This window comes from Rhodamnia argentea, chromosome 6 (genome assembly GCF_020921035.1).
Source record: "Rhodamnia argentea isolate NSW1041297 chromosome 6, ASM2092103v1, whole genome shotgun sequence".
NCBI lineage: Eukaryota > Viridiplantae > Streptophyta > Magnoliopsida > Myrtales > Myrtaceae > Rhodamnia > Rhodamnia argentea.
Window position 1 is genome coordinate 29991158 of NC_063155.1, and position 12073 is coordinate 30003230.

Genomic DNA, 12073 nt, shown 5'->3' on the forward strand with positions numbered 1-12073 from the left:
TTCAACCAACCCCTTCCACAACCGATGTTGGATAACCCTAACAATCTCCTGTTGAATTCGGATTTGTTGGTAACCTGAGTTTTGATACCATTTTAACCCTAACAATCTCCTGTTGAATTCAGATTTGTTGGTAACCCGAGTTTTGATACCATTTTGAGTAGTCTTATGCCTTTTTCATCCCAAAAGCTAGCTCAAATGTTGAGACTTTCCCTCACACTTATAAACAGATCACCGACCCATTCCATAACCGATGTGAGACAACCCCAACAATCTCCTGTTGAGTCTAGATTTGTTAGTAACCCGAGTTTTAATACCAGTTTTGAGTAGTCTTGTACCTTTCTCATCTCAAAAGCTAACTCAAATGTTGAGACTTTCCCTCACACTTATAAACCGACCATCGGCCCCTTCCACAATCGATGTGGGACAACCCCAACATCTTGCATTTCCCTAGTCGCTCATATGTGTCATTCCTATCAATAGATCATCTTCAAAGAATGCAATGTCGAGACAGAATGCAACAAAATGGTACATTTATGGAGGTACAACGAATCGATCGTCGGTCTCGACAATCTCATCTCCTTGATATCATTGTAATTGAATGCAATCTTGAGAACAATTAAAAAAGTGTCGAAGATCTAGAGGTCCAAGTTATCCATAACAGTTTGTTATACTGTTTAGTGACGACTTTTGCCGACTCTTGTCGACTCTTGTCTTGTTTTCAGTCTCGAACTCAATAACGTGATAACTACCAAGTAACGATTTCGATGACTCCCCGAGTCATCGCATCCAAAAGTTCATTGACTCGAATCCGAATATAATGTGCAAATCTCCTTAAAATTCAGGAATTTTTTCGGTGCAGTTAGATCCTTAAAAGGGTTTTATGACATCTCAAATAGGGATGGTAGGGTTGTCTTTATAGTCATGACAAGATTATTGTTTCTTGTACCTATTGACGATGCATGTTTGTTAAATCAAAGAAGGGCGAAACGTCCAAAGGGGGATTCTCTTCTTTGCTTTGAATGCTTGGCATTTATGAAGACAAGGAGGCAAGGACACTCGAAGACGCATGTGTTATGCAATTTGATGTTCCATCCTTGTTAATCATAGGGTTTAACGATTAATTAATCCACGACCCTCCCGCACTACTCTTTTTTAAACGGGTAGATGGCATTGGGTGAAACCCATTTAAAACATGGTCCGAGAATTTTGTCTTCTCTTCCACGATTCCAAAAGTCGACTTCCTATTTATCCGGAAAAATTACCCAATTAGTCCTAAATCTATTATACGATGTCAATGCGATCTTAAATTTTTCGATTTTATTAATTTAATGGAAATCGCCGACGCGACATTCTACCAGTAGAGTGGGCACAACGTCTCGTCGATGATTTTCAGCGAAAATTAACTAGAATAATTACATTGGAATTTCATACAAGGGACTAGGACTAAATTGATAAATTTGGAAAGTTTACTAACCGAATTAGCATCCGTACAATAAGACTAGGACCGATTAGATAATTTCTCCATCTTATATTCCATGGCTAATTCTCATTTGAAAAAACATGCATCTAAGCTGTATGATTGTCGGAAGTCGCTTACCTTTGGCGCGACGCCGTGGCGACACAAATCAAATGGGATGAATTCTCTTACTTCTAGCTCGTTTGAATTTGTCTTGGAGATAGAGCAAATATTGCTTTTCATGGTATATTTGGAGCTAGACATTTCTAGCTTTGAAATCGCACGCGATCCCACAAAAGCTACTATCTATAAATTTCGAAAAGGTTTTCAAACTTTTCGTCCAAGAAAAGTCAGATTTGCACATATCAGGATTCGTAGCTATAAATGGCTTTCTCTGCGTGCTTCGCGTTCAAAGACAACCGTCGAATCCTTGATTCGTCTCGTCCATAGAAAGAAGCCAGGATTCCTCGTCCTCGGAATCACATAAAGACTAAAGCATCTCACGGGGATCAACCTCTTTTCGTGTCCCAAAATGGGATGTTGGTCCTAATCACGATTCTCGACACGTGATTAGTAGGTTTAATCACATTCTTATAAAAGCATAATCAGTTTGTTTTTTTTTGGGCAGTTGTTTGTTGGTCGAAACGGTGGCGCGAGAAACAGATCCGAACCGTCCAAAACTTGTCGAGAAGTCAATAGGAACGGCCCAAATCAAAGAAGGCTGCGGCAAGACTTTCCTTGGTTTTTGTCTTGGGGATTTTGGAATTTTTTAAAATCCTTCAATTGGGTGATCGAAGAAAGTCAATTCAAATGTATATAGTCGAAGATGATGACGACATGAGACGCTGTGACAACCTCTTTGCCACGCCGCGATTGCTCTTAATAAACCCTTAGGTCATATTCGATGCCGTAAGCATAAGGGCTTTTGAATTTTGATATAAACTATGATGGTGACGAGTGAGACGATGCCATAGATACCCCTGTCGTTAGGAAGGAAAGAAAAGTTTCCCGGTTTAGTAAGGATTTTATATAAGTTATATCAAGGCCGTCAAATGGGGCGAGTCGGGTCGAGTAAAAAACGATCCAATCCAAACCGATCCAATCCAAATAAATTATTGCAGTCTCGTCGAGATATTTTGGACCCATTTTGTCAAGTCTAGTTACGCCATCTTTGACGCAACCGGTCCTTAAATGGGAAATTTTAGCTAACGACGAAACGAATGCGGTTGCCGGAATTAAAAGCGTCATCATTGTCGCCGGAACTCCGCTTGTCTAGTGATTCCTTTGCACCGCCAGTGAACCATGCAAAAGCCCATTAATTAATAGCGGGCTTGATTTAGATTTAGGACCAGAACTCATGAGGGTTGACAAAGGCATAATTCACGCTTTCATCGATCTAGTGAGAGAGCTGTTTCCCTTGTATTTACGACACAGAAAATGGCACGAACGACAACGAAGTAGAGATGTTCATTAAGGTTGGTTTATGACTTTCGTCATAACTAACATACCACAACTAATTTTACGAGTCAAAAGTCAGGCATGCAAGTTAGGTATAGTCTAAATATCTTTCCACATCAATCGATTCATTATTGAAAAATGCCACGAGCGCGGAAGGAATCTAGCTCGATAAAAAATCGAATGATAGAATCTCCTTAAATAAAGTTCATACCTCAAAATGCCAAAACTTCGAGTTTGCAGACCATAGGCATCCTACCAAAAGAAGAACAATTTCAAATTAAATGGGAAACCATGGACACCACCATAGAAATTCCACGTCTATCAATTGGGACAAGTCCCACGGAATTCGTCCGAATCTTGGAGCCGAACATGCGGGCCCCGATCATAACGCGACTTGCATTAGAAACTCCGCGTCTTCTTCACGATCTCCATATGCTATATATGTACCATCCTAGTATCAACCAGTGCCAGTTCTTCACTAGCTACATCACACCTATGTCGATTTCGAAATATCGGTTTGTCATTTAGACGGGCGCCGATTCAACCGGGTTACAAACTGATTTAATCTTGGCCGGTCTTTCTACCCGCAAAAAGTCAGTCATGTCAAACCAATAAGACCATAAAAGGATAACCGGTCGAACCAACCGGTTTAAACTCGGTGATCTATCAAGTCCCATATAATTTTGCAAGAAATTTGATGAGCTTTTCCCATAGAGATAGAAAAGGGTATAAGAGTTCATTAAATGATGGAGGAACAAGGAAAAAGAACTGGGACTGTTCTTGTATTTAATGCAAACTGAGCTCGGGAGTTAAGGAGTGAGTCTGCAGGGAGATCTCGCAGAGTTTTGCAGGATAAGACCAGAGACGATTACCGCTCGGCCTGAAATCTGGAGAGGACCAGAATCAAGAAAATTACTCAGAGTCATGACCATTGTTGCAGTCCAGCCAAAAAGGTTTCAAAAAACCAAAAAGAGACGAGGACTGGCATTAAAGCAAGCATATGGTGGACAGCTTTTGCTCGACATCTGCAAAAGAAGGGAATCAGATAGGGCCTCTGAACAAAGATTCTCACATTAACATCAGACTCCGCCTCATCTACTACCGACAAATACATAAAGCCGCAGGAACAGAAGGAAAACAAAGACTCATGTCACCTTCTCTCTATTCACTTATCAAGTTCACACTGTGACAAGAATCATTCGAAAAAGGAGAGCAAGTGTGAGCTATGGCGACCAAGACAAGGATGCAGCAAAGAAAGGATGCCCGGTTCTACGGTCCCCATGATGGACGACCGATCCGCCGATGGAACCGGGTCGTATCCACTTGAGATTTTCTCGCTCCCATAGAAAACAGGGCAACACACAATTTTGAAAAGGTTTCAAGATCAACAAGCTAGGTTTACTCTCTTTTTTTTTTTCTGATCTGATGATCATCACGGGAGCGGGGGATCCATTCCTCAAGGATCCTGAGAAACACCCTGAAGCTCCATGCCAAAAAGATCCAACCTTTTTAAAGTCAAGAGAGGAGATTATGCACATCACATGGAAAATTTCATTAAATAAAAAATTGGGGAACTGGATGTGTTCTCTTTTTTCCTTTTTCAGTATATGACAAAACTCCTAACCCCTCTCTTAATTTTTTCACATCTATTCAACAGCAGAAAGAGGGTTTGCTAAAAAAAAAGAATATATTAGGCTATGGCTCACACAAAAGACCAATTCACAAAAGAGAAAGCGAGGCAATGGACAGTGTTCTCCTCCGCGGAAACGACCTTCCACGCGATCGCTTGTTCATACGAGACGTGCCGCCCCATGGTCGACATGCAAATTCCAGTGGGCAAGTATGCGAACCCCTGAGATGAAAATTCCGTGTAAATTAGCCATTTTCGGGCATCCCTAAAGCTTCTCGTCACGTAGCATAAAGGATGATAAAAGTACCTCTTGCATTAACTTAGTGAACTCGGGGCACAATTCTTTGCGGACAGGCTCGTCAAATATCTTATCCAAAGTGACATCTTGTAGAGCCACCAAAGTGGTCTCTAGCATGTCAAGTCCCGCCTGGTTTGCAAAGATGAAAACTGGAATGGACTGCCAAACCAAGAGGAAGACCTTCATGAATCATTCCTAATTACACGGCAAGATTTACTTTTAACAATTTCAAGTTAACACAAATAACAGACATTGGATACCTTCAATGAACAACACAATATGGCGTCCGGATGACTCCAAAGATTCTTCAACACGGAATCAGCACCAAGTGAATCAGATCCCAGCAACTCTGTTCCTAGATAGAAGCTGCCAGTGAACAAAATCCTATCAGTTAGAAACAGATGAGAATTGAGCGTCTCTGTTCTACAGTCTCTACAGAAGGTGTGTTAGCTATTAAGGCGGTCCACTGATCTCTAGTCCTCTTGAATGCACGTGCATGCATGAAAGAGGGAGAGAGATAGTCGAGCGTCAACTTGATGAGTGGCAGATCGCAACAAATGATATGCACCAAAAGAAGACCCATTCAATCAAATTATTAAAACATGCCTGTAACTCTGGCAGACCCAATTAGCAAGTGTTAGAGCTTCTGGAGATCCCTGTGAAAGCTTGGGGTTAATGGAAGGGCCCAAGCCGGATGGAGATATGACCATGGCAACCCGCTGCACGGACGAAATAACGCTGCGGACATACTGCCTTGCCATGGTCGCCACATTATCCTGCATGTTGGCATCAAATGGGAACTGGAAGGCGATAGTCAGAACTGATCGTGCACCATGGCTCGACGAAACATCTCCAACGCAATTTGTTGATGCAGGCCCCACCTCAAGACTCGATGTCAGATCAAGGGTCCGATGTGATGTTAGAGAATCCTGTACATCAGACTGCACCACAATGAAAATATAACATTAGTGCCTGTTAGGATGATTCACAGCTGATTTAGCGTTAACATCTGTTTAGAGGTTTTTATTAGACATGAGCAAAACTGAAAAACTCCAGTAGAACTCAGGTTAACTCAACTGATTTTGAATCCAGTGGTATGACACGGAAACCAGAGGGTAGCAATGGAGCATCATCAGGAAACATTTCATCAATTGGTGCAAAAATAAGTTCGGAACATACTCCAACTGCATTCTCGTCTATCCCGCTGCAGATCTGCCAAAAATAGGTAAAGACAATAGGACAATAAGTAACTCACAATAAATAACGCTAACATCTGATGTATTTATCTTGGGGGTTTAAGGATTTCTATGGCCTCTAGGTACCATTTAACTAAAGCATCATGCAAAAGATAGAAGCTAAAAGAAATGGGAATGATAAAACTATGATCACTATCCATAGATGCTCCACATCAGACTGAGAAGAGCACCTGCAAAAGATGAATATCTCTTGATACAAAAGCATCATCTTGAGCAAGAGAATGGCCTTCAAGACGGATAACTTCAAGCATCTGCATCAGAAAATGACAGTAAGTAACCCATTCCATAATTAGCAAGAAATTGAGTTTTCGCTGTGCTCCTTTCAGGTTGTCTGAGTATTTCACCATGCTCCTCTCAGATTATGTGCTCTTCTAGACTAAACCAGTATTATACATCTCAATTGCTTCTTAGAACTTGATAAATTCAGGAATAGCCCTGAAGTATATATAAGTTACTTTAAGTTTTCAGCTACGAGAAGCTTGTACAAGCACTATTTCAGTCTTGTAATCGGCATTTTGAACCTCCTGTCCAGCCTAAAAAAGTACCTCTTCCTGCTCAATTGTGTGACCAAGAGGCATGATGATTTGACTCCCAGTAAATCTTGTGGGCCTCATACCAGGATAGCCAAATGGACAAGCTTTTATTGATGCAGCAGAATAAGCATCCACATTGAAATCAGCCCATTCTGAGCGGTGCTCCCTCAGAAACCGGACCAACACAGCAGGAGGGACACTCTGGCAGGCAAAAACATTTCATCAGTGAAATGCCTGATAGTGAAGTAAAAAGTTCAAGCAATAGATTCACGGAAAGTACAACAGTTTCTCGGTACTTTTATCCTCAAGATCGGGAGATGGGAAAAGCCTATTGAGGATCATAATTAATGACACTCCCAACTGACAAAATACGTTAGCAATATAGGGCTGTGCCTAGTCAAAGAGAACAGAGAAGCCCCAAACTGAAAATGACAACTCTCGTGCATAACTAATGACCAAAGGAAAGGGACGACAATGTTCAGACATCCTAGGGAACTGATCAAGGAGAAAACACGTCTAAAATTGGCAAGTGAACTAACAAAGTTACTCGATCAGTACATCTAAACATATCTAATTCGTAAGTTTTAACCTTCCATCTTACGGACTGAACATATAAGTGACAATTTTTTTTTATTATTGGAGTCCAAACTTATGTAGCGCCCGTCAAAATGAAGTATAGATCAAGATATAAATGCTACATGCTTCAATGTCAGTAAATCGAACTCACTTGGAGTAACATGGAAGCCTTGGCACATAGAATTCCCCCCACAAATGGAAGGGGATTAACAGGATTTGATGCGGCATTCAACTTTTTAGAGAAATTAACTGCAATTATGACATCTTCGGCACCGTCACCATTCATCAATGACCACCCACCATCATTGAATCCGTTTAGTGCATCATTAAAGCCTCTAAAACAAGTAGACAATAGAAAGTACATATTAGCAAAGTGTCTCATGCATTATGATCATTCCAGAGATATAAAAATCATTTATAGTGAATGGGTGTGCAAAAGAGGAAATAATGAGAGAAAATATCCAGGCAACTAGCCTGAGGATCCAAGAAATAAAGTTGCACAAGATAGCTACCTGCTCAATCTTTGACTGAAAGTTCTCAAAACTGCTGGCTGCCTTCCCAAACCATAAACCACCTCCCCACTCGTCTCCTGAGCAATTTGCCGGATATATCGAAGAGCCTTGACAGAAATTAATAATGTATTAATGGCCATCTAACATTCTTAATCCACAATTCGCCACCACCATGCCTCTACCAAATCATTCCAAAACCATAAACTCCATTCATAATTAAGTGGGTGACATCTGTTAACAGACAGTACTTACCGCAATAGTAATTCTCTGGGCCACAACTTTGGATGATTCGTAAAGCGGTCGAAGAACCTCAGGAACACTCCAAGCCTGCAATTAGATGCTAAAATAAAATTTTCTTTCTTGAGAAGAATGGCGAAAGTCCTTGTTGAGAAACTACCGACCTCGAGATTGAGGTGGTCAACAATGTGAATGATTGATCCTCCACCCTCACATGGGCGAATCAAATAGCCACTAGGAAGCATTTCACCTCTCACAAATTGAGGTGCTGCAGCTGGGTTAGGGCCAGCACCAGATCCGGACAGAGATCTCTCACATACCTTGGAACAAGAATAGAAAGGGAATAAGAAGATTACGAAATAAACCCAACCAGAACAAAGAAACAAAGCAGCAAGCAGGCGATGTTTACCACAAGACTGCCATTTTCTAGAGTCATGGTATATCTGAGAGTCCATAAATCTCGTGCAGGAGCCAGAGTAGTTGGAGCATAAATCTGATGCAGTTTCACATACAACAAATCGTCATTACAGCCAGGAAAAATCAGAAAACCCTGCCATAATGAACTAAATGCACATGCCAGATTTTTCACCTGAGTGTAAACAAGTTCGATGGTCCCACCATTTCCAGCAGGAAACATGGTGAAGACTTCAAGGCTCCGACAGTCCCGGAACCACGAAGGACGATCCTTGAGAATCTCGACAATCTGCCGAAATTTAACGAGATTTGAGATCGAATTAATGAAAATCTAGCCACTCTGTTCTTTCTTAACATACCTAACAAAACCTAAAAGTTCTCCTGATGCAATGCATGGCTTACCTTGGTTGGTTCTAAACTAACAAGACCACAGGCTCGAGCAGCCACTCCACTGCAACTTTGTGAAATGGCGAAGATTCCAACCGAATCCGGACCAGGCTGAAACAACAATCAACAGATCGTATTAAATATGCTTAGAGTTATGGATACATCCCTACACGAAACAACAGAGAGCAAAGGCGAAAGGAAATCAAGCTTTCTGATAGGTAACGGCCACCTTCATCCCAGGCATTTGAACCCAATCGACAGCAGTTCCTGTAGCCTTGGAGAGGAACTCCGCCAATGTCTCCTCTGCAATGGAGAGGAGCCTGTCAAGAAAATATAACAAATTTTAGGTCCCAAACACATATCAGAGATATAGAAATGAGCCATGTCCACTATTCGTTGGGATTACCCAGCAGGGTTATTTGCATCTCTGAGAGAGTGCTGAGGAGTGGTAACGACAGAGTCGCAGCTTGCATCGGTGGTAGTAGCCGATGTCTGCAAATAAATCCAGACACATAATTTCAAATTGTGAAAAGGAAAAAATAAAGTAGTCTATTCAGCAAGGAAAGAAGCAAATCAAACCAAAATGCGTGTCCCAAGACCAAAACATATCACTCTAGCTACATTTATAACTCGAAGGGAGAAAAAGAATAGCACTCTTCACGATCATACAATAGTTAGCAAGGGCTGGGCAAAACTGAACGCAAAACTCTCGAGATTTGATTCCAATTCAAGCGTCTTTTTTTCAGAGAGATCGTTTAATACGGATAATTATCTCTAGTGCAAGCTAATTTTAGTGTCAAGATCTCGTTTCCCGAACTTACACAGTAATCTTCGATCAAAGAAAGAGATTAACTACAAAGAAGACCAAGTACACAGGAAACAGGAAGCAGTAGGAACATACAGTATGGAGTTGCTGACGCATGTAGCCATTTTCGCATACCAATTGCGAAACCTGCTTCTGCAGCCGATCATTCTCCTCCATCAAGAGCTTGTTCATGGCCGACAGTTTCCTATTCACTGTCTGGAGTCTTGAGGCCTCTTTTCTCTGCTTCTCACGACACCTGCATAGGCCAAACAACAACCTCTATCGCAAAATTACCAAGGAAAACACGTTTGGGCTACGAACATACATCACAGGGCGTACGAGACAGTTACTTTGCACAACCCAAAAGACTAAGTTTGAATGAACTTTCTTTATTACGCATAAGCTCGTGCCTTACCTGCGATTCTGAAACCAGACTTTGATCTGCTTAGGCTCGATGTTGGACAAAATGGGGCACTCCCGAATCAGCTGTTGTCTGCGCAAAGAGGTGGGCTTAGGGCATTCTGCATAGACCCTCTCGAGAGCTTCCACTTGCTCTGCTGTGTACCTCACGTACTTGCCCGAGTCGGTCAAGTGCCTGTTGATGCTTCCACTGCTGCTCTCTCTGTGAGGCACCATCGTCATCGCCATTTCTTTCTCCTTCGACCAAATCCAAGCTTGAAGAAGCTCTCTATATTGGAGTGAAGTTAAAGACTTTTCCGTTGAAGCTGTCTTCTGAAAGCCCGTCCCTTTGTCAAAGAAAGCTTGTTGGACTGTTCTTCTACTGAATTTTGTGTTTTTTTTCTTTTTGTGGAGGGGGTTGGTCTTATGTAAAAGCTTGTGGAAGAAGAGTTCTAAAGAGAGAGAACCAAGACATGGGTTTGAGCAGGAGAGAGTCTTTGGCGGTGTTCAGACAACACAAACGCTTGTGTTGCTTCTTCTTCTTGTTTCTCTCTCTTTTCGTTTTTCTATAGACAGCCGTTACGGGCAGATAGAGCTGCAAAAACCCACTGTCCCCCTTGAAAGAATTTTTGCTGTAAATGGCCAAAAGATCTAAAGACCTTTCTCCATCTTTCTTCTTGAACTCGCAAAACTCCGCTCTCTTTTCCAAGACAAGCAAGCAAAACCAGCTAAGAAATTAACCAGCCAAAAAACCCCCAGGGCCAGCTGCTTCACATCTAAAAGAAGAAAGGAAGGATGACAGCAGATGGGGAAAAGGAAAAAAAGAAAAAAGAGAAACAGAAAAACTAAGCCAGGTTATTACTAAAAGATCTCTCCTTGTAATTCTAAAAACAACGTAGAGAAGAAGAAAGCGAGGCTCTCGTTCGGGAGAAAGAGCCCGGCAGTCAAAGCAGCTAAGGAAGAGAGGATGGCAATGACATGCAAGGCGAGGAACACGCAGAAGAAGAACCGAGAACCCTAATCATGACTCGAGAGTCAAGAAGACAAAAGAAACGAGAGATTGTGCGAAAATTCAGGGATTTTGAATGGGATGGTCCAGATGAACAAACAGAGAGAGAGAGAGAGAGAGCTGAAACAGTGAGTTGGGTCTAGGAGGAGAGGAGGAGGGAGAGAGAGAGTGAGCTTGTGCGTTTGTGTCATTACAGAAGAGAGAGAGAGAGAGAGAGAAGGAAAAAGGCGAGAAAGAAACATAAGATCATTTCCGCGCAAAACGACAAGAGAGTCAAGTCAGGCACTGAGGTTTTCTTTATTGCTCGGAAGGGAGGGGGTGGAGTATGCAATTACGATTGAGCCCATCAACTTTTGCTGAAATGACATCTCTGGCCCCACTGCCCCCCCTCTCCCCTCCGTCCTCAGTCCTATCGGCCTAACTTTTTACCTTCTCCACAGCCTACACACTACGGTCTACAGAAACTCCCCCCAACACACCAGTATTTCCGATTTCTTTACTTTTTTTGGTGATTTAATATATATATATATATATATTTTTTTTATTTTTATTTTTAATATCGCATGAACATTTAAATATAAAAAAAAATATATCTTCAACATATACAAAAATATTTACGCATAAATCGAATGAACAATACAAACACTTTTTATTAGCTTATTATTTCATATGGAAACGGTCATTTTCCGGTTTAATTAACGAGAAAAATGGTATCGCAACTCACCCAAAACTTAGTTACAGCAATTTATCTCGATTAGCTTGAACCTATGGCATAAATCAAAATGAACGGAGCCATTTAGTCAAAATAAAAATAAAAAATTGCGCAACCGAAGTTCACTTCTCTTTATTCCTCGTACCTATCTTATTCTTTTTGTTTTGCGGAAAATAATCGTAGCAAATGATTTAAAAAGAAAAGAAAAGGAGGGATAGGCTAAGAATCTATGTCGTGCCGTGAACCAACTGACCGACCATCATCAAGACATGGCTTTTGAGGATTAAACATGTCGATAATAAACCGAATGAGGAGAATATTCTTCTTAAAAAGAAGGGGGGGAAATAGTAAAAAAAGCAAACATAGGAATAAGAAAAAGGATGGCAGTCTC

General features: G+C 41.3%; 1 protein-coding gene across 1 annotated transcript; it reads right to left on the reverse strand.

Moving 5' to 3' along the window:
- Positions 1–4442: 4442 nt before the first annotated feature.
- Positions 4443–11133, reverse strand: LOC115752211 (homeobox-leucine zipper protein REVOLUTA). The gene is made up of 18 exons (XM_030690304.2): positions 9978–11133; positions 9659–9818; positions 9164–9249; positions 8987–9077; positions 8773–8868; positions 8546–8659; positions 8366–8449; positions 8121–8276; positions 7972–8046; positions 7720–7826; positions 7359–7542; positions 6644–6832; positions 6269–6349; positions 5920–6054; positions 5449–5783; positions 5103–5208; positions 4852–5001; positions 4443–4766 (listed from the first exon to the last, which is right to left on the reverse strand). Exons 1-18 carry the CDS (start codon positions 10208–10210, stop codon positions 4617–4619), a joined length of 2532 nt encoding a protein of 843 aa, XP_030546164.2. The 5' UTR covers positions 10211–11133; the 3' UTR covers positions 4443–4616.
- Between the last annotated feature and the right edge of the window lie 940 nt (positions 11134–12073).

Bases quoted from the DNA above. Each gene is read 5' to 3' on its own strand.
- LOC115752211 (XM_030690304.2), bottom strand. From the start codon at position 10,210: ATGGCGATGACGATGGTGCCTCACAGAGAGAGCAGCAGTGGAAGCATC. The intron at 5,784-5,919 runs GTTGAGTTAACC...ATTGTGGTGCAG, and splicing joins TACCACTGGATTCAAAATCA to TCTGATGTACAGGATTCTCT. The intron at 4,767-4,851 runs GTACTTTTATCA...TTTTCATCTCAG, and splicing joins TCACTAAGTTAATGCAAGAG to GGGTTCGCATACTTGCCCAC.